The 26403-nt window shown below is 46.6% G+C and overlaps 1 protein-coding gene across 6 annotated transcripts in view; it reads right to left on the bottom strand.

Moving 5' to 3' along the window:
• ARHGAP32 (Rho GTPase activating protein 32) overlaps positions 1–26403 on the bottom strand; it is a 238310-nt gene that overhangs the window by 58185 nt on the left and 153722 nt on the right. For 4 of the 6 annotated variants that reach the window (XM_077190054.1, XM_077190052.1, XM_077190053.1 and 1 more), the window contains 5 exons: positions 19776–19913; positions 17394–17486; positions 15812–15934; positions 13665–13742; positions 6565–6646 (listed from right to left, as the gene is read on the bottom strand). In XM_077190054.1, coding sequence (XP_077046169.1) covers positions 6565–6646; positions 13665–13742; positions 15812–15934; positions 17394–17486; positions 19776–19913 — 514 coding nt within the window. Of the gene's footprint in view, positions 1–1182; positions 1234–6564; positions 6647–13664; positions 13743–15811; positions 15935–17393; positions 17487–19775; positions 19914–21760; positions 21779–26403 lie in introns of those variants that run through there. The other 2 variants (XM_077190059.1, XM_077190056.1) reach the window with 2 other exon arrangements.

Raw genomic sequence — 26403 nt, 5'->3', positions numbered from 1 at the left:
TCCCTGGACCTTACAAGATTCACTATTCTGATTCCTCCCAAATTTTCTGTCAGATTATTTATCAGTGGATGTGGCCAGTCTCAGCAATAAATTCTGCCCTCATTCTTAAAACCTCCACCCCAATTTCAGTATTCCCTGGCTCCTGTGGGTTTGGACATGGGCAGTGGAAGAAGCCTCACCTCACTCTCAATGGCGTATCCCAAATATGTCAATATTTGTCAATATACAGCCCCTGCTCTCCCCCTCTGGACAGTCCTTCTGCCTGCAGGGTCTGGAGGTGTTGGCATGTGCTCAGGAAGCTGCTCAGAAACCACCTCTTCCCAGCAGGACCAGGTTTTCCTGTGCTGGAGGGAGCCCTGGGAATGGGAGCACTGCCTGTTCCCCCTCTCCAGGCTGTGCCAGCAGGCTGGCAGTGGGTGGGTGGGCAGAGGATGTATCTGTGTACATTTCCATGAATATGATATATTTTATAATTGTCTCTTTACAGTATTTGCATATCAAGCTTTCAGACTGACTTAGGGAATCCAAACAACATCCCAGGGGGAGGTGATTTGTGCAAGTGAGGCATTTGCTGTAAAAATGACAAATCTACATGACCAATCCCAGGTTTTACTGACACCAGGTTATTGCTGTGACGTTCAGACCAGCACTAGCAGGATCTAAAAAAGACCACAGCAACGTGAAGCAGGACTATGAATAAACAAGCCACATATTAGTTCACTTTGGGCATTGTCAGATGTTAGCACAAACACCATTCCCTCATAAAAAAAAAAATTGGCTTCTGAAGGTTGCCATGTTCTAACAAACTTCACTAACTATGTTTAATTCCTCCCCATCATCCATTTTTATCTTCTGTTTCTTTCACACTGACATTCATGCTTGGTTGTCTGACACTTAATTTCTTTCCTTTTAATATTTTCAATCTTTTTATGGATTCAAGATGATTCTATCACCCCCAGAAAAGAGCTATAACCAGCTTTGTTCTTTCCCTGTTGTATTATTTTATGCCCAAATATCTTTTTTAAAAGCACCTTAGAACAAAGATTTGTTTTGGTTTCCCCTAAATATCCTTCAGGGCATCAGTGCTACTGACCTGCATGTACAGAAGAAGAAGGAAAGAAAAAGGAGACAGAGAAACAAGGCAAGAATGAAAGAAAGACAAAGGAATAAATGAAGACATACAAGGGGGGAAGTAGCTCCAGGACGCTGGACGGGCTCCATGGGCAGGGGAGACTGGGAAGGGAGAAATAAAAAAAAGGAAAAAAGCAAAACAAAAACAAAAAGCAGCTGGTTAAAATATGTTTGCACTGAAAATGGGCTCATTTCACACAAAGCTCAGCTGGGCTATCAACAGCACAATACAACACACCCAATCCTTCAAGTTGTTTGGTGCTAAACACCTGGGAAATTCAGAGGATCCAGGAATTCCCCCCCTGTGTCCCAGCTCAAAAAACACCCCAACATTTTGCATGCTTGACCTTTCAGCACAAGGCCCATCCCAGTCCTGCCAAACAGCACGTGGTTTGTTATATACTGAATTTTGTTATATACTGAATTTTCCTTCTTCTCTCCTGGTACTAAAGCAGAAGCTGTTCTTACTCTTAATCCTGTGCAAAAAGCAGAATAATTGTCTCAGAGCTGTGTTTTGCTGCTGTGCTCCTCCTGAAAATCCTGCACTGCAGAGGAGGCAGGCCCAGCTCTGCCCCAGCCCCACACTTGTGTTCTGGAGGGAAGGAGAAGTGTGGGATGTGGCCCTTGGGGACAGGGAGGTGAGCATGGCAGTGCTGGGCCTCCTCCAGCCCAAGGACCCCACAAGCAGGCACAGACCTGCTGGAGCTGCTGGCTGGCTCCTGGTGGCTCTCAGAGCTGGGGAGATCCTGCAGCAGCTCCCAGACATGGACAGGGACTCTCCTGGAGGGAGTTTGCACTCTCCCCCTGCTGCCCTTTGCTCCTGCATCCCCGTGCCCAAGGGATCAGGATTCCCTGCAGGATTTTGGTCCTGAGGCCTGGCAGGGCTGGAAGCAGCTCCTGTCTCATCAGCAGCTCCAGCTGTGCAGCTCTGGGTGCTCATCCCCTCTCTGCCTCCCCCTGCAAATGGAGACCTGCCTTGGCTCAGCACTTTTCCATTTAATTCAGCTTTAACGAGACAGTGGCATGAACACCAAACTACTCCTTTGTTTACTTCAGATTAACAAGACTGGTACTAATTATGTACACTTCCCCTGATTTCTTTATCAAAGCACTAATTAAGACATGATGCTCTTATCAGTGTCAAATGGCTGCTCAGCCTGGGCATCTGCAGAATTTAAGCTCTATTTGCACCTTCTCCTTTCTGATTTCTATTAAAATAAATATTGACCACAATCTCTTTTACCCAGGGATTAGAAATGAGCCTGTTTCAAACCAGGCATGGCCTTGTTGTCATTACAACAGCTCAGTGAATGTGTCTCAATTTGCATTTTTGCAGTTAAAATTAATTTCTCCAGCATTGACCAGAGCCTGTTGCCTGATCCAGAGCTAAATTTCAATCCTTCTAAAATTCAGTGGATTATTTGTATTGGGTGTGCGGATCAATCTGTTATTGATGTTTTAAAAAGAAAATTAATCATTCACAACACCCTGCAATACTGACAGGGGACCTTTTAATGTGTGTCCCATAAGAGCACCTTCACCTCTCAAACATAAATTAAATGGATGAGACAGGAAGTTGAAAATTCCTCCATAAAGTTGGGCAGAGCTGCTGGGTTTTACATTATTTGTGAGAATGATCCCTGAGGCTTTAAAAATGCTTATTTTGGGGGGAGGAAAAAAAAGTGAAATACTACCTTCTTACCCCCATTTGTTCTCTTCAGCTCTAACTGTCCCTCTTTTCTTAATTCTGTGTTTTCCCACTGAATGCAGCTGCTCCCCAGCAAAGACCAAGTCTAAAACCTTCCCCAGAATGACCCTGCCAAGGCCACTGCAGTGAAGTTGGGTCACAGGAAGATGCTGCTTGTTAGGAAAAGACAAAACAAACTGCAGGTATGAGGTAAGGTGTGAGATGCAGGTTAAAATACTGCTAAACTATGAATATCCAGAATTCTGAGGAAGAAAGGGACTGAAAGAGAGAGCTGAGACACTGACTGTGACTGAGGAGTGGGGACAGCACGAGCACACATGGACATAAAGACACTGTTCCCAAAAAAGGGATGGACAGAGGGGGACGAGAAGAGTCAACACAGCACAAAGTTCAGGCACTTCACCAATGTTCACTTAGAAGGAAAATCCAGAGCAGCTATTCACACTTTTCCTTCTGAGCAGCACTGAATATTTAAAAGATTCACTTCTCCCTGAAGATCTGAAATTCAAATGCAGCCTTTATCCTGGATCTCTAAAAATGCTCATGAATATAAGCTGATTCTTGTGGCACTGAAATTCAGCTAAATTGATAATATTAACTATGAAATAGTAGATATCAAACCAATAGAATATTTTAGGCTAAAAAATTATCATTAGTGTATTGTATCCCACTAAGAATACTGGGAGAATTTAGAGAAAAGGAAAGTGCTCAAGAAATGTGGGATTTTATGAGCTCACAGAACCTTCCTAGATCTTCACAGGTTTTTTTACATAAATAGAAACAGTCAGGAAAGCATTTGCATCCCAGCTGGGGAAAAAAACCCCATTTTCCTACAGGACTGAAGATGAAAAAAAGAGGGCACAGGCTTAGTCCAAAACTGGAGAGAAAATACCTCTCAACAGGTACCTTTCCTCTCCTGACTCCAAACTTTATTGTCAAATATATTTGAGAGGTGACTTGGGGCAAAACTGGTATTCTTTCACATGACTCTGACTGTTCAGAACAGAATAAAAAGCCAGTTCTCTGTATGGTTTTTCTGTTTCTCTGTTTTTCCTATATTTTCCCATTTTCCATCACTCATCCCAGGCCCTGGCTCCATCACTGCTGGTACAAAGCACATCCTGCCACAGTCCATGAAAATGTTGTTTCCAAAAGCAGAGTTTGCCCTCAAACCCAACCCTCCTCTGCCCTTCCCTGTGTTTCATCTCCATGGAACTGCAGTCACTGCCCTGCATTAAAGACCACTGCAATATTTTATGGCTCCATTAAAATGCTGTCCCCATCCCTTGTGCACATTAAACCCTCTAATTATAAATAATAATAGAAACCCAGGGCAGGAAGTTCCATCTGCTTTTCATTAGGTTCCTCAGCCCAGCCAGACCCAGGGACAATTAAGCAGCACGAGGAGTTCTGTGTTTGGAAATTCCTTCGTGGCAAAGAGCTTTACTCTGCACATACACAATGTCCTGGATGCTCCACATATCATATTTTGATTAAAGAAATCAAAGTTGGCCTGTTGATAAGTGCAGCTCGTCAAGGCCAAATCTAAAACTTCACAGTAATTCAAGATGAAATACCCTGCTAATGTCAAGTGAGGACAACAGCTCCATGTGAGACTTTTAGGAAAGTCTCTGGTCCTTGGGGACACAGGTACAGGGAGAAAAGTAATTAATGTGGGTATCTAAGTGCATGAGAAATACCCTGTGTGCATAATGTGTGGACTGGAAAACCCAAAATGCAGGAATAGGGCGAGCAAAGTGCATTATCCCAGCAATGCCATTCCCATCCCTGCAGGGTGCCCTTGGGAAGAGCCAGCTTCCCCTCTGGCAGCACCTCAGTCCTGCCCCTGCCAGCTCCCGGGGCTGTGCTGGCACACCTGGACCTGGAACTCCCTCCTGCCTTCCTCCTGTCACCCATCTCACACAGCACTTTTCATCCAGCCAAGAGTTCCTGGAGTCCTCCAGCACCACATCCACCATTCCCTAACTACAGGACCCTCCTCCCTGCTCCTCTCCCAGCAGCTTTTGCAGCATCCAAGAAGGAATTCCAGACTCCTGCCAACCTCAGTCAAGTGCTGTCACTTCCCAAGGTGCACAGAGAATGCACCCAAGGAGTGGCACCAGGAACTGTGTGTGCAGAGGAGGGGCAGGATGACAGAATCAGCTTCAGCATTCCTTACATCTCAAAGCTCCTTAGAGCTCTCCTAGAGGAGCCTTTGATGGACCCATGGAACAGCCATCAGGGAAGGTCAGGGGACACCTCTGTGACTTGGCAATATCTTCCAACTTATTGCTTTTCATGATACATGGGCTTCTGGAGCCAGCTTTGTACCAAACATTTCCCAGGGCTGAAGGGGGAAATCCTCCCCCCATGGTGTTGCTGAAGCCAAACAGAATCCCCTCATCCATTCTGCTCCATTATCTCCCACCAAAGCAGACCCTGCTCCCCAGCAGCTCAGCACACTGAATGGCCCGAGTCACGTTTAACAATAAATATTTGCTTGTGTTTAGGCTGAAAGTTGCCTTTCCTGTTTTAGCTGATGGAGCACAGGCAGGCCCTGGATCCAGGGAATGCTCATCTCTGTGCCTCTGATTCCAAATCATATTCCCAGCAGTGTCAGAGGCTGGCAGTGCCAATGGCTGAGGACAGCCCTGGCCCGACCTGCCAGCTCTCCAAAGCACACAGATCACTGCAGAGCACTCACAGCTTGGGTATCCATGGCTTTCCACCAAACCCCAGAGCTCTGAGCTGATAAAGTGCTGATATTTCCCTTGGCAAATGTCAAGCTTTTGAATTGAATCTATTTGTTTAAAAGTATCAAGTCAGCAATCTGCCAAGATAAGGAACATCATTAAAATAGAGAAGAGGAATGAGAAGAACACCAGTTCAACACCAACTTCCCTTCCCAGCTGCTTAACATTCTAAGAAAGAACAGCACATTGAAACTCCTCAACACGAAAGATATATAGAAATATCTTTACCTATATGAATATGGAGATATTTTCTTTAAAATTTCATCTTCCCCACCAGTAAATTTTACAGAGATCTCAGTTATGCCAGCACACCTAATGCCAATCACTTCCAGAACACACTGAAAGGATGGGAAGGTTGACAGTAGAGTCAGATCCAAAATCCCATTCTCTATTTATTATTCCTTCCTTCAGCAGAACTTTGGATTAATTTGCCTGTTTTTCCTACAACACAGAACTGTCCAGAAGGCAGGAGGAAGCAGATGGAGCCATGCACCCAGAGCACAAGCAACCAGAATTCCAATTCTGTAATATCCAACTTCCTCCATTTATCCTCAAGCAGAAAGAACCTTCCAGTACCAAGGTGATCTATTCTATCTGATCAGCACAAACACTCCTGCTCATCCATGTTCTGTATAAAACATCCTGACACTCCCTTGATCACCCAGAACTGGGATGCTTCATGGAATCTCTCTTTACAGACTGCTCAAAGTACCTTGAAATTCTGACAGGCTTAAATCCTTCCAGTCAGGCAGGAGGAGGACACTGAGACAAGTCTGTGCAGCAGGTGAAGGACATTCAACAGTGGGAGCTCCCCAGAGAGGGGCAACGTGTGGGTGATCAACACACAGAGGGGCAGGAGGATGTGCAGGGGATGATCAACACTCATGACACGTGTGAAGGAGGAATTAAACACAGAACACACAAAGAGAACTCCAGTCCAGTTCACTGCATCAAGAAGAGCTGATTACACACCTGGTTTTGGCACCGAATTGGTCACGGACTGAGGGACTTTGTCGTTGATGAGTTCTACACATTCACTGGGAAAGAATCCAACCTGGAGTAAAACAGAAGGAGGAAATGGAGTGTTATGATCTGAAGTGTTCAACCAACATCTCCCCTCAACTCCCCCTGGGTGATGCTCCCTGAAATTATCCAGCATCAAATGACCAGCAGGCATTGACAACTGCAGGTTCTGCTCTGCTGCCAGCACCTGAGAGAACAATCTGAGAGCCCCAGGCACTGCAGGGTCCTGGAGGGATTAACTTTGAATGTTAATTTGCACTGTCCCTGCACTGCCTTTTAACCCAGCATTTCTCCCTGCAACCCTTCAAAGGCAGAAAGGCTGCAAAGCCCCTCTAAACCAGCCTAAGGGTTAAAGGCTGTGGGAAGGATCCTAATGTGTTCTTGGAATAGGATGTGCCTGCAGAATTCCCATACCACTCAAGAGGGGCTGCTGTATCTGGGGAGAAGTGAAATTATTTCCCTTTCCCTGTTTGAAGATTCAGGTTAAGCTGTGACCAGAGAGATATTCAGCACTCCCCTGCATCCCCACCTTCTCTCTTATTTCCCAGCAACTTTCTTCTTACTCTCATCCCAGGTGAAAGTCAGACCAGAGCAGACCTTTGGTAACTTTAATCCATGGCACATCTTTTCCCACCTTTTCTCTGTGTTGCTCACCCAGCACAGCTCCTGTGTTGTGAGATGGAGCTCAGGCACCAGCACCTCCCCAGACTCTCACCTGAGGCAGGGCAGATTCCCTGTCCCACTGTCAGGCCTGTGACTGGGACAGCTGGAAGCACCAAGTCTGCTCAAACACCACAGGAACATGAGGGAAAGAGCCAGAGGATGGCCCCAAGCTCATCTGAGCAGAACTGAGGCAGGACTGTGCCAGTCATGTTGGCACATCCATGAAATCCTCTAGAGGCACGGGGCAGCCAGCACCAAGCCTGGCAGACACTCCCTCCTCTATTCATTCATCTTACACAATTCCCTTTTTGTCTCCATGGAGAAAGATTGATCTCCTTCCTACTCCAAGTTGATTTTCACCCATCAACCTCCCACCAGTTTGGTGGCAGTGTCATGTGTGGGGTGTCCAGACTGAAGTTATTCCAAATTCCCCAAAGGAAGCAAGAGTTACCAGAGCCCACATCTTCCCCTTCCCACACGCCAACATCCAGCAGGGCAATGCCCTGCCCAAGCACAAGAACAAGCTGTCACCCAGCACACAATGTGGAACTTTTGAAATTATTTTTAAAATAAATTGTTGTCAGGACTCTGAGCTCAGGGCAGAGCCTGCAGAAGCAGCCCTCGGGCTCTGAGCTGGGGTTCCTGTAACTGGGACTGGCCTGGGCATCACAGGAGACTCACAGAACCCACCCAAAATCCAGCACCAGGCATGGCTGCACCAGCCACTGCCTCAGTGGATCTGCCAGGTCTGCAAGGACATGGTATCCTGGAGTTATGGAACACAGTGGGGATTTTTGTGCAGTTCATAGACAGCAATGTGCCAATTAACACAAGAAAAGGATCATGAACAGCAGCATCACAGAGAGGCCCCTCCTCTGGCAGCTCAGGGCTCAGGGACCTGCTCTGCTGGGAGATGCCAACAGGCAGAGTAGCATGGACATTGAAGTGCTGGTGTTTAAACAAAATACATTTCATGGTTTTATATCATGGAATCCCAGGATGGGTTGTGTTGGAAGGGACCTTAGGGATCATCCCTAAAGTTCCTTGCCAAGGGCAGGGACACCTTCCACTGTCCCAGGTTACTCCAAGCCCCAATGTCCAACCTGGCCAACACTGTCAGGGATCCAGGGGCAGCCACAGCTGCTCTGGGCACCCTGTGCCAGGGCCTTGCCACTCTCACAGGAAGGAATTTCCTCCTTATATCCAACCTAAATTTCCCTTTTTTCATTTTGAACCATTCTCCCATGTCCAGTCACATCAGTTCCTGATGCAAAGTCCCTCCCTACCTTCCTTGTAGCCCACCCAGACACTGGAAGGTGCCCTGAGGTCTCCACACAAGGTTCTCTTCTCTTCCCCAGACTGAACTTTAACACTTCACTGTGGCTGAGAGTCTCTGCTGAACATTGCCCATGTGAGAGATACAGGAGGCAATTTTTAAATTAGGAAAAATGCACAGATCCAGGGAAAGTCTCAGCCCACCACCCAGACATCATCTGGGAAACTCCACAGCTGGAGTGATGGAGTTTCTTCCATTTTCGGAAACTGCCCACATTGTCTGTGTAAAGAAACCTGAAGTCCTGGGACCCCAGCCTTCTATTATTCTGGATCTAAAACCAACCCAAATCTGGATCTAAACCCAACCCAGATCCCACACTGTTGAACATTTAAACAAATGCTGGACATGAAATCAAAACTCATTTGCCTTTGACTGTTAACACAGTATTTCTCCTGTTTCTGGATGCACTGTACAACACCACTAACCAGGAATTCAGAAATGAAAGGATGGTGATGTCACCGCTTCCAGATATCCCAGAACCTTCCCAAATCAAACATTCTACCTGCTCTCCATGTATCACTTTTGTCATGTTCACACCAATAATTACAATGGATTTTTAGGGGCAAAGAATTGTGCTGGCTCTCTCATGTTAACTCACTGCTAGAAATTATTCACATTTTCACACTGATTTATTCTAACTTCTTGCAAGATCCCCAGGAGATCTTTTTGGGGGTTATAATCCTCAACTTGTGCCTCATTCCCACCCACTTAAAAGATGATACTTCTCCTCCTATGGGAAGTTTTCCATGATTTTATATAAATAAATGAGTTTAGTCCAAGAGTTAATCTCAACAGATGTAGCAAGGCACTACCAGAGCTTGAGCCAGGATTACCAGATTTGGGAATGCAGGAAAATTAATAGCCAGGGTAGTATATATTTAGATAAATGCAAGGTCATCTAAAGGTTAAATATATCACCACAGACCTTCAGCAGATGAGGAAGGTAAAGGCTGCTAGTGCATGAGAACTGTTCTGCACCACCTACTACAGCTTTATCTTTTCACTTCTGTGACAGGGACTGCTAAAACTGGGGGACACAGAGGCTTTAAGGGGAAAAGTCAGAGTAAAATGGTAATTTTCAGTATGGGGAGGGAATTCAAACAAATGAGGAAGTACCTGCAACTTAAATGGCAAATGAGACATTTAGATTGCTTTTTTGGGTCTGACATAATCTACAGTGTGGATTCAATTTTAGTCAAAAAGTTTTCTCTTTTCCTTTTAAATCTGATGACAGTCTAGCAAAACCTGACAGGGAAACTGCAACTTTTTATGGCCTATTTGGCCTTCCTGAGGAGAGTTTTCACTGAGTCTTTGCCAAGTGACTGCACAGAGAGCAGGACAGCCTCACCTCATTCCCAAAGGAGCCCCTGCTGAGATGCTCTTGCACTTTAGGGCACTACTAACAGGAAGAACAGGATTACTACTCCTCTTATCCTGAGCTCCTGTTACAGACAGTTGAACACCTGGGCCATAAAATTATTTTGGTTTCTTTTATTCACAAAAAGAAATGTCTGTTTGGGATGGTACGTGTTGATTATCCATTCCTGGCTGGTGTGCCAGCAGGAAACCAAAGCTGGAAAGGGACTTTGGACAAGGACAGGACACAGGGAATGGCTTCCCACTGCCAGATGGTAGGGATGGATGGGATTTACATTGGATATTGGGAATAACTTCTTCCCTGAGAGGGTGGGGAGGCCCTGGCACAGAGCAGCTGTGGCTGCCCCTGGACCCCCGGCAGTGTCCAAGGCCAGGCTGGATGGGACTTGGACAATGGAAGGTGTCCCTGCCCATGGGAGGGGTGGGACTGGCTGATCCCCAAGGTTCCCTTCCAACCCAAACCATCCTGGACTTCTGTGGAACTGGGACCTGCAGTCTCACAACCAGCTGAAGCTGCTGCAATCACAGTGTGATTAAAATCAGCCCAGTCCCCCCTGGCTGCACACCCTGGTTTTGTCACCTCTCCAGCAGTGCAGGCTGTGGGGCAGCTCTCCACCTCAGCAAACTATTCCCAAAAACCAGAATAATTCAGGACAACCAAGGGCAGTTATGCATCAAAGAAGGGCCTGTCCCCAGTGACTCAGCTCCCTGACACAGAGCTGATTGAAAAGACAAAGCATGAAGCAAAAGCAGAGCAGAACAAAGAGGGCTGAAGGCTGTTAATGTGGAGGTGGCTGTAATTTAGGTAACAATCTTACAGAGAAAGCACTGACTCACACTGAGGGCATTGGAAGAGAAAAAAGCTTGAAGAAAAATGTCTTAAAAATCATTTCACTTCAAGCAGAGCAAATGCTAAGAAGCCTCGTGGGTTGTTTTGTTCACACAGGATTAGGTGTGTTGCAATGCAGTTGTGAGCTCAGGTATGCAGAGAGCACAGGCACTGTGCCAGGGAAGTGTGATGGATACAAACCCAGTGAGTCATCCCTGAAGGACAGCTCTGGCTGGCAGGAACACTCTGACTTCCATGCTGAATTCAAGCTGCAGGTGCTTGCAGCCTGTCAGAGACAGTTTTTGCTTCCCATCTGCAGAGCTGCCTCCAGTTCCTCACCACAGCCCTCCCATTATCCCAAGGGATGCAGGACAGGCAGGAGTGAAGGCAAACTGCTTTAAATGCACAAAACCAGGGGAGTTCCTTTAAGTCAAGAAGTATTTTTTCCCCTTTCAGCAAAACGAGAAATTTTTTCCCCTGTTCTTGCTTTCCTCCTATCAAGACATGATTTCTAACGGGAGCTGTGGTTGGTTGATAAAACCCTGCTGCTCCCTAACATAAAGCAAAAACCCAAGAAATAACAGGACAAGCTGTCCAAACATTTGGTGGCAGGACCTCCTCCTTTTATCTGCTCTCAGAATCACAATTATCTGGCAAGAGGGGCTCTGTTGATTTATTAATTCAAATGACTGGATCAACAGATTGCTATCACTGCAATGTTCCTAAACAGAACAGAACTATTTGCCTCTAACAAATGCTTTAGAGGCTGCACAGCTTCATCTGTGCCTACACCTCTTGCTGTAACAACATTCTTCACCTACACACTCTTTTTGAGCATCCATCAAGGACACTTCTGCCTGTAACTCATCTCTAGGTCTGGTGTAGCAACACCAGAGATAAATTCCCTTTCCCTGAATTCTTACTGCTTGTATCATCCAAAGACTTCATTCCATCAGCAAATGTACATTTTCAGTACATTTAGAGCTCATGAGCCTTAAACTCGACACACAGGTTAAGACTCAAAAGCAAACCCAGCTCCTGGAGCTGTAGGAACACAGAGCTGCATCTCCATGGTGTGTTTGGCTGTCACCTGCTCACACTGTGACCACTCCTGCCTGCCATAAAGGACACAAGATTATTCCACCCCTAATTTTCTGTTAAGCCAGAATACAGTGCTGAATTTCTGCAGCTGCTCATATGTGTTGTGTCAGGAGCCTGACTGTGCAGGGACACAGAAAACCCCCTTTTCTGGCAGTTTGCTCATCACCATGTTTTTATGCTGGGAAAACACAACGGGATCGCTGTGATCAGAGAGGCACAAAGCTGTGACAAACTGCACAAGGGCTGCCTTCCATCAGCAGTGCTGTTCTCCAGACTTGGCCCCAGTGTCAGCCAGCCTCAATAATGGATGGGATCTACATCCCACACAGGGCTTCCAAGCCCTGTGCAAAGTGCCCACACTCAGGCACAGACCACAGAGTAGATTTGTTTTGCTTCATTGATTCACTTGGAAGTTAATCATGGCATAGGCTGATCATTCCAAGCAGTATCACAGCATTTAATTGATTGGGGGTTGGAACTGTTTGAGGTCCCTTCCACCCCAAGCCATTCTCTGATTCTATGACAGCACAGCATATTCAGCTTTGAGGCTTCTAAGATTAGAACACAAGTCCAGCAAAGGCACAGCACAGTTCAGAAGCAGCAGTTTGTTCAAGTAGTACCAGTGTGTTGACTCTAGAAACAAATGAAACTTCAGAGCAGGTACTCTGTCCATGCTGCTCTGACTTTACAAAGGAGATGTCACCTGAACTCCCACACCTGACACAAAACCAACACAAGCTGTGTCTCAATGCCCTGGCTGAGCAGACAGCACTAGGATGGTGTAAGCACACCATCCACATCCAGTGGTGTACTACACTGCATCCAGCTGGGACTGGGAGATCCAACTGCTGGGCATTGACAACAGCAGGGCCACAGCCTGGCCTGGCACAGAAAGGGCTGTCAGGGAAAACCTGAGGAGCCTTGAGAAGACTTTCCATGCTAAATTACAGAAGTGTCTGGCCAATCCTGAGCCTCTGCAGAGCAAACTCCTCATCCCACCCACTCACAGACAGCAGCTGCAGATGGAAATCCCTGTGGCTGGAAGCAGCTGAAATGTGAGACAGCACAAGTCAGCCCCCATCCCCAATGGCTCTGGGGTTTGCTTGGTTAAAAGAGACTTTTAAAGCTTTTACATTTCCTAGCAGCAAAATCCAAAGGATTAAAAGCTCCTTGGAAGGACAGTGCCATTTCAACACACAAGGTTTGGTACCTAATCCCCAGGCATGCTTAGGACCTTTTGAAAATTCAGTCTCCATCTCTGTGCTGTGATGTTTACAGGGACCAGCACCACTGACAGCACACAGTGAACACAGGCACGGATGGGTGGCTTGTCTAAGTCAGCAGCACTGTTTCCTCAGCTGGAATTCTCCAAATCCTCTCTGTTCTGCCTGAGCTGGTTTCAGCTACTGGAAGGAAGGGGATGATGTGAGTAACAGTGTCAGCTGCCTTAGAGGGGGTGCAGCACAAGCTTCCACTGCCATCAGGCCAGCTGTCCATCACAGGCCATGGCCAGCCCTCCTTCCTGTGGTGAGGGAGGAAGGAAACTTCCAGTGGACACCCTTTGTGTGCTCCAGCCCCAGCCCAGAGAGAAGGGGAGCCCCCTGACACCAAGGCAGGGACACCCTGTTTGTCCCCTGAGCCGCCCTGACCAGGTACAGCAGCTCCAGGAACACAGCTCTGAGGCTCCTGCTGAGGTTCCTGCTTTTGTTCCAACCCCACTGCCATGGCTGGGCTGGTGCCTACCTGGAACCCATGTTTTCCTCTCCACCACGAGGTCAGCTCCTTTGGTGGCATGTCGATGACAGACACGATGTCCCCCACCTGCAAAAGGTTGACAGCATCAGTCACAGCCAGGAGGAGAGCACAGCTCCAATAACCACAGTCTCAGCACTGCAAAAACCTGCACAGCTCTGGAGCAGCTGCACATCTGCCTTTGCAGAGCAGAGCTGTGGGGTGGAAGAGTTCCTGCACTGCCCAGCACACAGGATACAGCTGCTCCTAAGGATAGGGCCTGAAGAGCAGCTGTCTCCTGGGAAGGGCTACAGAGGCTTCTGGTTAAACTGCAGTGATGGTGTCGAGCACTTGGGAAAATCTGCTCCAGTAGCTGAGCTGATTTTTACTGCCCTAGCCTCGAGTCTGTAGGCACTGGCATGTGTCTCCTGGCTCACTCTCACAGCAGAGTGAAGAGCTGCCTTTGCAGCTCCCAAACTGCCCCAGGTGAGCTGCCCAGGGTTAGGAAGTGAACACAGGAGAAGTGGTGCTACAGCAACAGGATGGAAAATGGCCAAGGACACCAGACAGGCTTTCTGAGGCTTTGCTCATTCCCATAAAAATGTAGTACTGCAGTAGTTCAAAAGGAAATCAGTATCATCAATACTAAATCTGGCTTGGTTTGAATCAAGCTCTGTGTGGCCTCTATTACAGAAAATGAGAAAGGGAAGAAACTAAATAAATACTGCAGGTACTCCAGGTAGGTGGGCAAAAATTCATGCCAGTAATGCCCAGCTTTCACCAGATATTTTACACTGATGGATCTCAAAGTGATTTACAGAAAAGGCAACACATCCCTAGTTTGCAGACAGGGATGACTGAGATGTGGGGAAATTAGTTCCTCCAGGGAATAGTGAATCAAGAGCAAAGCAAATGTCCATGAAGGAAACTGCTGCCACCACAGGAGCAGAGACACTGAGGATGCTTCTCAGAACTGGAGAGCAAACCCCAGACAGCTGCTTGTGCAACTGCCTACTAGAAATTTAGAATAATAAACACAGAGATATTTTGGGTTAGGGAACAGGACTCAGGATCATAAACCCCAACTCCTGACCCTGTTCTGTGCCAGTCCTGCTGTGGTGTCTCACTGCACACCCTTGGAAACTACATGTGCCTCAGTTTCCTTTCTGCACAGAGCAAGATTTACAAGCAGGGAGTGTAATTTCAGTGCTCTCATAAGCTGACAAGCAGACTGAATCCTGTGCTGCTCGGAGTCCAGCTCAGAGCTGCCATGCCCACACATCCCTCTGACCACACAGTTCTTTGGGGTATACCAATCCTTGCCTTGATTTGAACAAGAACAAAGCCCTGGCAGCACCAGAGTATCACTGTTATTTTTCCTTCCTGTGCTGCACACCAAGGATGTGATCACAAAGCTCCTCAGGGCACTGTTTTCCTTCACATTTTGTAGAAACAGCAGCGTTGCACAGGGCAACCAGAGCACAGACCATTGCTTTTTGGGTCAAACAGACCAACCAAAAGCTTCCAGGGTCTGATCTGGAGATCTTGGATGGGATGTGGAGCAACCTAGGCTACTGGAAGGTGTCTCTGCCCATGGCAAGGGGTGGAATGGGACAGGTTTTAGGGTTCCTCTCAAGTCAAACCATCCTGAGATTCAGGGATTTACTCCACAGCAGCTCCTGTGCTGGATTTTCAGGCCAGTTTTAGCTCATCACCTGCCCTTCAAGCAGCAATCCTTTGCCAGTCCAGTTCTTTACTTCTCAAGGGAGCAGAAGCTCTTAAAAATGGTTATGGACAGGGACTTGCTCAGAGGGTGTGTGCAACCTGGGCAAGGAGAAATGAAACTTGAGTCCACACACACAGGGACAATCCTGAACAGAAAACATGTGGGCTCTACTCAGGGACAGCCCAGAGGAGCTGGCAGGAGCTGGTTAATCAGAAGATACTAATGCCAAGTAAAGCTGTATTTTAAAGATGACTGAATCTTTAAAATATCTGCCCATATCCAACTCGTTGCAGATCGAATATTTAACTCAATCTTCCAAGCTTCCCCTCACAAAACATTGTGGAAGTGTCTGGACATATTCCTGATGGGCACACAGACAAACAGATTACACTGATTTGGAGCTGACAACAAGGAAAGCAAGTGCTTTATTTACCTCAAAGGACAGTTCATCTGCTGCTTGAGCAATATATCTCTTAATGACATGGGCAGCAGCAATAGCAGGGACATTAATGGATGATTCCTCATGGACCAGCAGGTGATTCCCCTTGTTATCAATCTGAAACAAAGAGCACAGGGGACTGTGAGGCAGCTGAGGACAAGTGAGGAAGCATTCTAGTGGTGCAAAGGCTTCAAGCTGATTGAGAGAGACAGCCCAGCCCTGGGCCCCAGGAGAGAGGGCACAGCACAGCCAGAACAGCTCACTGGGGGCCCCAGAAGGTCGGGTGTGCCTATCCAGAGGAGAGAAACACTGGCTTGGTGCAGCTTTGTGTACAAACAGTAACACACAGTGAGGGCCTGCAGCTCCCTTTAACACCAAAGCATGGTGGTTTTCCATGGCAATACAGACGTGCTACAAAAATCCTCTACGAGGTGGAATTAATGCTCAAGGTACTGAGGCAAGGAGAAAATGCTGTCAATCCAAAAACTAGTGTTGCTTTCCATTTTCTCCTACCCTTTTATTTATTTTTTTAAAGAAAACATGCACCCTCCCTTGCAATCATCAGCATACTTCCAAAACTCCAGATTTCTGTGTAAAATTGTGTAGGATTCTTAGTGAGTCACAAAGGTTACTCTGCACTGGGTTTGCTGTGATCTCCAGGCCTACTGTGTTGCTCTGAATGCTACATCTTATTTCTCCCTACAGATTCCTCCTTCCCTTTGCTGCTTTCCAAGATTTTTCTCATCCTAAAGGATTTCAGGGTGAGAAGGATATCAGTGGGGAAAATTGCAGGAAAACACACTCAATCCTTATCAGATCCATTTAAAAAGGAGCTGCAAGTCTATTAATAGCTGTTTCTATTCCTGGTGTGCAGTGATGGAAAGCCACACGTCTGCAGGCAGTCTGAACAGGGGCAGCTGGACACTCCTGCAGCCTCCCCTGCCCTCATCCCCACTAAGGGCTATTGTTTAAAGACTACAAACCATGAAACCTGAAAGCAGAGCTGCAGCTGCAGTTCACAACACACAAACTGTGCCACTGCAGGCACAAGGCTGCCTCTGTCTGCAGGGGAGCCAACAGGAGCACGGAGTATTTACTGGCTTTGGAGCTGCCACAGGGAAAAATTATTTAGAAAACCAAGAGAGCAGGGAAACACCAGAACAGAGACAGCTGAGTTTTAGAAATGTGCCACAGTTGCAGCATTGCCTTAGTAAAAAGGAGAGCAGGAATAAGTGAGCTTTGAAACAAGTGAGCCTTCTGCAACCCATCATGGGAGATCCAGCCCTGAAGCCGGCATTCCCAGGAAGCCCTGGAACTGCCACCTCCTCTGTTTGTGAATATCAGCAGGACAATCCATTTCTGAGAGACAAAACCCAGGTTACAAGGGAAAAAACTCTGTACTCTTAATAGTGGTTCTGATTCTGTGTGTCCTACACCTTCTACATGCTGGTAATAGGGGAATAAAAAACTTTCAGGATAGAATTTCAGTGACACCAGCAGGTCTGGAAAGAGCAGATGTGTGCCTGCTGTGTTTCCAAGGTCAGGAAACAAGGAATACCCCAGGTTTGTGGTGTACCTCCATCCATGTGAGGGCAGGGCCACAGTTGATCTTGTTGCCTGCGATGTTGGAGAGCCGAGCCAGGTAAGCCATCAGCATCTGGGTGACCAGCTGGGACACAAACACACATACAGTGGTTCTGTTAGTGCACCTGCCTTTGGAGAGCCTTCTGCAAGCTTAGGCAGGACCAGAAATCACCCACTGCCACAGGCGAGAGTTACAGAGATATGTTCCCTTCTGCAAATAAACGCATTTCTGTTGTTCGAAGGACAGCAAGCTACACACAGGGTTATAATTGTTACACCAAAAGATAGGATAAAGAAGCAGCTCTCTGGGAAAGTAATAACATTATTATTATCATTTTGTAACATTCATGCAGATTTTCATAACTTCCCTTGTCAAGATACCTGAAATTTAAAGCTTTGCCCTCATCGTGGGCACACACACAAACAACTCATGTCTTAGGGCCACCAAACACACCTGAGAACCACCCAGTGAAGAACCCCTGAGAACCACCAGTGAACACCCCTGAGTGTCCCCCAGTGAACAATCCCTGAGTGTCCCCCAGTGAAGAGCCCCTGAGTGTCCCCCAGTGAACACCCCTGAATGTCCCCCAGTGAACACCCCTGAATGTCACCCAGTGAAGAACCCCTGAGTGCCACTTCCACACGCCTGCAGAGCCTAAAGAATGCAGTACCTCAGAGTGACCCCCTGGCCAAAGAGTAACATTTCAAGCAGTAGAAGAGGGGTTTAAAAATACACTTTGCCATGTCCCTTCTGTAACAGTAAACTGGTTTTTATTACAGAGAAGCCACTGAGGTCTTTCCAGAGTCTCCCAGTGACAGTGGAATAAAGCAGCATTGTAGCCCAGAATCTGTAGGACTGTTTAAAACATTGTTCTCCTCAAACATCTGTTCCAATGTGGCCAATTAAAAATAAAAAATATATGATGAGACACCCCACAGCTGCAGAGCAGCAGAGCTGTTCAGCATCTTCACATCCTCTGTGTTTGCAGACAGAATGCAGATTTTCAGGCTCTTGCTCTAAAGTCCAGTTAAATTGGTACAAGTAAGGATGCAAGAGATAGGAATGCCTAAAATATAGTTAAAAGTAAACCAGGAATTCATTGTCCTGAATATTGCTGCTTCTGCTGAATTTAAACTTTAAATCCTCCTCAGAAATACCCTGTGTGAAACCAAAGCAAGTGTTAAATCAGTCTCTCTGCTGAGTGATGGGGCTGCATGATCAGTTCCTTAAATTCCATGGCAAACACCGATTAAAATTCCAGGAGATACTAATTTCAGTGTCCACATCCTCCAAAACAATGCAGCCATGATTCACCTGCTGCTTTCCAAGAGATTTTTCTGGACATGAATAAATCTTTCAATTATCAGCAGTGAGAAGCTGAGGTAATTTCATCTCATCATACTCTGGGTGAAGACAGCAAGCCAAGAAATGAGAAGTATCTCTTTGAGGGAAAAAAAAAAAAACTCATTGAGGAAAAAGAGCTTTTTAAAGACCATTTAAATAACACACTAATGTAACTGCTCTTAAAAAACACTTTAGGAGCACTCAGTTTAAAATGGAAGCCTAGCACTCCAAATGGGATTCTTCTTGCAGTGCAGCAGCCTCAGAGAGCATGATTCCCTGGGAGTGCTGAGTTGTTAACGCTGAGCCAGAAAAAACCCACATCACTGACGAAGTCTCCAAAGACAAAACCAAATTCACATCTAAGGGAACACAGGACAGTAGCTTTCTTGACACTCAATTACCATTCCAGATTCAGGAGCTTAATTAATTTGTCTGAACTTGCAGGACATTTCCCTTTAGATCACTGAAATTAGGGGTGGAAAACATTGACTTTATTCGTGGTAGCCAATTTTCAAATGTAGCCCAGGCTGCATTAAAACTACTCTCTACTAGAAGTAAGTATCCTGATTACTAGTATGTTACTAGTATTATATATTACTAGTAATTATAGTAATATAGTAATAGTAATATAGTAATAGCATTATAGTAATCTAGTAATAGTAATATATTAATTATATATTCTAGTATTATAATATAGTACTAGAATATAATGCTAGTATATAATACCTGAATATACACACAATACTCTGTGAGAATACTCTGTGTACCAGAAATATATGGAATTGCTGAGGCTGGAAAAGACCTCTAAGTCCACCAACTAAACCATGTCCCCACGTGCCACATCCAGACACCTCTGAACACTTCAAGGGACATTGACTCCACCACTGCCCCGGGCAGCTCCCTCCAATGCTTGCCAGCCCCTTCCACGATGGAATTGTCCCTGATATCCAACAAACCTCCCCCAGAGGTCACTCCTTGCAGAAATCCCACGGCTGGGTGGTGCCCTGGGTGCCCAGAGGGGCCCCTTACCTCGGGGCTGTCCTTCAGGGCATCGGAGCGGGGCAGCTCTGCCAGCTGCGAGAAGCGGCGGTCGTAGATGCACAGGTGGAGGTGTTTGTCCAGCACCCGGAAATCCTCATAGCTCCTCTTCACAATCCAGCTCCTGCCCTGCACACACAAACACAGCCACACTGTCAGCAGCTCCTCAGCACAGAGGGGCAGGAGAGGCAAATCTGAGTACAAACAGCACTTTCTCCTTGAAACATCTGAAAGCGATCAAAGTGCCCTAGCAATATTTTCATGGTTTAATTTGCAGGTAACATTTTCATGTTTTAATTTGCAGGTAACATTTTCATGCTTTAATTTGCAGCAGCCATTCATGCTCAAACCAGCCGTTAGTGGTCCTGTTTTAATTATTTAACCATGGCTTTGGATCTGGCCCAGCAGCATGAGACACATCCAGAGCTTTAACTTCCACCTGTCTTACAAGGATTTTGTGGCATTTTCCTACACAAGGTGTCCTTGCACAAATGTAAATCACCAAGTGATTGTATAAACAGCATGAAATTAGATTCCAAGCAGATAGAATCATATAAACCCAGAGATCTGAAGGCAGGATTGAAGCTTGCAAAATTTCTGCCAGGTGCCCCAGGCAAACTTTCAGCTGAATTAAGAAAACAATCCATGATGAACAATTCTAGCTGCAGATTTATTCCTGAGTGCATATCATTTCCCCAATTAAAATATAGACAAGATACAGACTGCTCCAGGGGACAAGGAAGGGACTGTGGCAGCACAGAACAGTTTGCTTTGTGAAGCTTTTAATATCTAATGATGACTTTTAAATGCTCCATGGCCTATTATGGTCAATAAAAAATGTTGTAATAATGCAGCAGTTTACAGGTCAAAGCACTTTATGAAGAGTCATTAATCACAGAATCCCAGAGTGGTCCCACCCCTGCCATGGGCACAGACACCTTCCCCTGTCCCAGTTTGCTCCAAGCCCTGTCCAGGCTGGCCTTGGACACTGCCAGGGATGTGGAAGGAATCAAGGGATGGGATTGCTCTGGGTTACATGGGCACACAGAGGTAGTGCCAGGGACTGGAAGTGACACAGGGATGCCTGAAAGTGGAGCAGAAAACAGGGGATGCGTGGGGTAAGGGGGACACAACAGGGGAGAGCTGTAAATGCTGACCTGCTGTGGCTGGCTGGCAGGGCTCTGCCAGGTGCCCTCTCCCCTGGGATACAAAAGGCATGGCCTACTCTGAATTCCCAGGCATAATTCCTCTATGCTGACTTCTTTATCAGCAAAGTTCTAGGCATCAGTTTTACATTAATATCCAAAGCCTGCGAGGCAATTGCAGATGTAAACACTCCAATCCAGCTACATTCTGTCCCAATGATTTAAGACAACTCCACACTGTGACTGTGTCCATAGACTCTGCTTTCAGTTCATGAGAAATCACCGTATTTCACAATCCTACAAAGAGGCACCTACACAGGATAAATGATTTGGGATTTCCACATTATGTCATTTCACTTCTGTCTATAGGAGAAAAATAAAACCAGGAGTGCAAGGCTAATTCTGTTCAGGGAGCTGTCAGCCTTCCCCATTTCTCCATCTTTTACAATTAAGGGATTCTCACTGAGCTGCCAGTGTGACCTTCAAGGTTCAGTCACCAACGTAGGGAACAGCAGCCTGAGAAATCCCTGTGATCCTGGATCTGCTTCTGCCACCAAAGCGGGCATTTCATTCCTCTGTGACCACCCAAACAACAAAATGATCTGTCAAACGTTCCTGAACCTGTCACTAATTCCATTCTATTTCATTTTAAAGGCTGGCCTGGAGCTTTGCAGCCTGGTTGCCATGAATGAGGACAGTAAGAGTTAAAAGCAGCCAGGAGGCAGAGCTGGGTCAGCCCCTGCTGTGCCAGGGTGTGCGGGATCCCACACCATCCCGGTCACAGGGCTGACAGCAGCAGGAAAAGGTGATGGATGAGCAGGGACAGCTTACCCCACACCAGCAGCAGTGTCTCTGGGAGGCTCCTGGAGCAAGGGCAGGCAGCAGAGCCAGAGCGCGGGCAGGGAACCGGGATCCTCAGCTCCTGCACCTCCAAACTGCAGCTCGCAGCTGCTAAGCAACCAGCAGAGCTCTCCCTGAGCTCTCCCATACCTGAGCCATCCCTGAGCTCTCCCTGAGCCATTCCTAAGCTGTCCCATTCCTGAGCCATCCCTGAGCTTTCCCTGAGCACTCTCATCCCTGAGCTGTCCCTGAGCTCTTCCTGAGCTCTCCCACCCCTGAGGTATCCCTGAGCCATCTCTGAGCCCTCCCTGAGCTCTCCCATACCTGAGCCATCCCTGAGCTCTCCCTGAGCTGTCCCATCCCTGAGCCATCCCTAAGCTGTCCCTGCCAGCAGCCCAGGCTCCAGGAGAGGGATGCTGTAGGTGCCTGGAGGCCAGAACCTCATCACCATTCCCAGGTCACTCAGCCTAGGACTGTGGACATCAGGCACTTGTGCAAAAGGATCATAGTTTACTTCATGGAATCATAGAATATCCTGAGTTGGACCCACAGGATCATCATTCCACTGCTGTCCCTGCCCAGACCCCCAACAATCCCACCCTGTCTATCCCTGGCAGCGCTGTCCAAAGGCTCCTGGAGCTCTGGCAGCCTCGGGGCTGTGCCCATTCCCTGGGGAGCCTGGGCAGTGCCAGCACCCTCTGGGGGAAAAATCTTTCTCTAAATCCAACTTAAACCTCCCCTGGCACAGCTCCAGCTGTTCCTCAGGTCCTGTCAGTTCTCTCAGAAGAGCTCAGCAGCTGCCCCTCCACCTTCTGGGAATGGGGCTGCCCATTCCTGTCTCACTCAGAGTGGCCGTGCACAGGCTGTGCTGGCACAGAGCAGCACCTCAGGAGCAGTAACACACATTTCCACCCAGCAGAATGTTATTCCAACACCCTAAAGGGGAGTATTTACCAATAGTCTACAACTTTAAGCCTGGCATAACTTATTTCAAAAAGCTCCCATGCTTTAGGCTGCACTTCAAATTGTATTAAGCCAAGTTTTTTGCAGATTTGGAGCCTGAGTGATGAATTTTTAAGCCACATTTACATGGGATGCAATTAACTTTACAGGAAGGAATCACTGCAGCAATCAAGGAAGGAACTGGACAGTATTTAATGCTTCCCCTTAGATCTCCAGCACAGGAAAGCACAGTCTGGATTCTCCCAGCCAGACTCCCAGAGAGCCACAGCCAAAGCAGCAGCAACAGCAGCAGCCTCATCCCAGATCCAAAGTACCACAAAGGTTTCCAATATAACTGGAAACCATGTAATATAACTTACCAATATAAAACCTGTATACCTTGCTCCCCTTTCCTGCAAATTCTCAAGCACCAGAAAGGTTTGGCAAAAGGATTCTTTTTAAATTTAGAGCTAATAAAATATCAGACGCACAAGTAAGTGCCTGTCAAGTTGGTCTTGTGTTGTTAACTGTATTTTATATCAAAGCTCATAATTTCTGGGGTTTCAGGCACTCAACATCAATATGGCAAAAATGACTTCTTCGTGTTTTTAATGATTTCCATAAACTGCTGCACAAATAAATTTTTGATCAGCCTCTCATTTTCTAATTCAATAATTACTTTTCATTTCCATAATTATTAATTGTCCTGATTTACAGAAGCACAAGCTTAAATCCCATTCACTTCAGTGGGACATAAGAGGTGAAGTTAAGCACAAAGTGATTTCCCAGATTCAGACCTTCAACTACAAACCTGGCTGTGACAAAATTCTTTAAAATAAAAAAATTAAATATCAAGTGAAGATTTCAATAATGCCATTAAATAGTTTCAGGATCTTTAAAAGGAAAAATTGACCAGCGACTTAAAAACGAGTTCCTCTTGAAAAAAAAATCAAAGTATTTTTTGATACTGCTTTTTACAGAAACATTCACAATGAAAAGCATCATGAAGAATCTGGAATTTCTCTCAGAATGGAAAATCTGGTCTCATCCCTACTCTTTTCCCATCCTGATCTGTTCTCCCTCGCTCTGCTGGGTAGGATGAGATGCCTGGTGAGATTTCAGCCTCTGCACAGAGCTGCCGATCTTTTTCTGATTATCAAAGCAAGGAGAAATGTCATGCTAAAGAAAAGATTGGAGACTACTGAACTGATTTAATTTCCAGTGAGCCAGAGATCTGAACCCTCCATCAGTGGCACCAGCACTGCAAGATCACAGATCAGAGACACTCCCGGGCTTCACTTGGCACAGGAGGAGATGGGGAGGGACAGGGACCCAGAGCCCAGCTCCACAAGGAATATTTTTAGCTCTGCTGAACAAATGGCCTGCGGAGGACAATGAGCAGCCACAGCCTGGAGTAGTTTCCTACTCCCTAAAGCTCAGCTCAATCCTGTGGCACTTGAGCAGCAGTGTCACTCCCACTGCCATTCTTCCCATCCTGATTGCTGCAGCTCAGTGATGGCTTCATTACCAACAGACAGACATTATCCACTGCAAATCTGAGAGGAAGCAATTTTAAACCTTTCCCTGCAGTTTCATTCCCCCAGTCAAAGCCCACTTTGCTCCATCATCCCTTAAACTCTTCAATTATCAGTACAAGAATCATGCTCTTTTCTAACTGGGGCTCCCCTAAGTCTGGGTCAGTTCCATAGTGGAATATTTGTATGTGGGTTTAACTGTTTCCACTCAGCACCTGGCAGAAAACTCTTCCTGCTCTGCCCTGAGCAACACCCAGAGGCACCCAGCCTGCAAGTGAGGTCCAGCTGCTGCCAGGATTTGTGGTACCATCCATTCACAAAACTTACACACTAGAATCTTGTATTAAAGATTTATAGATCTTCTTGCTATGTAAGAAAAACTGCTGTTTCCAGCTGGATCTGTCTCCATGTCAGCAGGCAGGATGCCACCCTGTCCATCAATCCCTCTCCAAGCCGGCCTGGCTGCACTGAGCTCCAGCACACACAACCTTCCTGTCCCTCAGTCTGACTGCGTTTGCTCTACAGCACTTAGGATTTATTTATTTTAAGACAGGGATAGACCTTTCTCTTCTGGTTCAAATGCTTATTTCCTCAGAGAGAACACATGGATGCTCTCCTGAACCTTGCAGCCCACATGGAGAGCAAGAACAGAAAATGAGATGAAAGTATAAGGCGAAAGTCACTTCAGTTTGACCCCTCAGTAAGAAAACACCACAGATTAAATGGCTGGAAAAGCAGCAGCATCCAACAGGGCAGGTTAACTCTGCCATGGGTGACTCTTACAGCTGTCTGGGGCTCGGGCTCTGTATGTTATTCCAGCCTGACCCTTCAGCCCTTTCCTGTTTCAAGTCACAGCAGAAAATGGTTTAGAGATTTAGTCAAAACAGAAAGCAAGATGGATAAAATCCATCCCAGGGAGTTCACCCAGGAAGTGTTTTTAGCTGGTGCCTGAGGTCACTTTATCTACACTTACATTTGTTTCCCAAAGTGATTCCATGACTTCTGGTGTGTTATTGTAACTTGAAGGAAATTATAAATCTTTAAAACTTAAAGGGAGTTTGCACTAAGGAAACATAAAAGCACTTTATTTCTGAATGAAACACTAAAACTTCAGCACTCCACCTGGAATTACAGCTCATGGACACGAGGGAGGAACAAGCACGAGATAAGAGGGAAAATAGAAATGGACAGAGCACAAGGCAGAGGAGAAAATTTGCTATATTTATGTGGTGAACCCTTATTAGTCTTATTCCACAGCATAAATTAATCTCTCAGCATTAATTATCAGTTTATTATCAATTAATTACAGTCACTAGGAAAAAAAATATATTTTAATGGAAACCACTGCAGCTTTTCTCCTCTGAAAGTTATATTTCCTTGTGCTGCTGGATTCCAGATAGGAGCCCCCAGAGCACACGTGGGGACACAGGGCTGGGTCTGAGGGACAGCAGTGTCACCCTGTCTGTCCTCACTGCTTGGGAAATCACTCCTCAGGTGTGTGTGGTTCTCTGGGGGAGAAGGTGACACCAGCCATGAGCCCCAGTGGTTCCTGTGTCCCTCAGAGGAACAACTTTGCCAGAGTAGATAAATGCTAGGCTCAGGCTTTGGGGATGAGTGGTTTTGTACAGGTACAGAGGAGTAAGAGCCCAGCAAGACAACCCAACACAAACAGAGTGCCTGAAACCCTAAGAGCCATTTTCCTCCCAGAACCAGCCCATTTCTGAATGGCAGCCTGACAGACCTTGAACTCAACCCAGGATTTACAGCCCTCGACATGTGAGTGACATTCCTGCTCTCCTGCCATGCTGTAATTTAAACACTTCCATATCCATCATCTCTTCAGCAAAATTCCACCATGGAGCAGTGGGTCAGGGGTGAGAGGAGGGTGGGCACAGCATGGGGGGCTGCTTTTCTGCACTTCAGAAAATTACAGTCGTGACATGAGAGCTTGGAGCCACAAACAAAACCCTTCAGAGCCAGAGCAGAGCTCAGGGAGCTGAAATTCCACCATCCTCCATGTAGCACAGCAGTGAGGGGGTGTATGTACAGCTACAAATGACTGTATGGACCTTGCAGGCATTAAACACAACTCCCTCCTCACCCCACAGCCCAAATGTGCCACGAACTGCTCTGCACTCAACCACAGGGGAGGGTTCC

The sequence above is a fragment of the Agelaius phoeniceus genome, chromosome 23 (genome assembly GCF_051311805.1).
Source record: "Agelaius phoeniceus isolate bAgePho1 chromosome 23, bAgePho1.hap1, whole genome shotgun sequence".
Taxonomy (NCBI): domain Eukaryota; kingdom Metazoa; phylum Chordata; class Aves; order Passeriformes; family Icteridae; genus Agelaius; species Agelaius phoeniceus.
The sequence above is the reverse complement of the archived record's forward strand: the minus strand, read 5'-3'. Positions and strand labels throughout refer to the sequence as shown.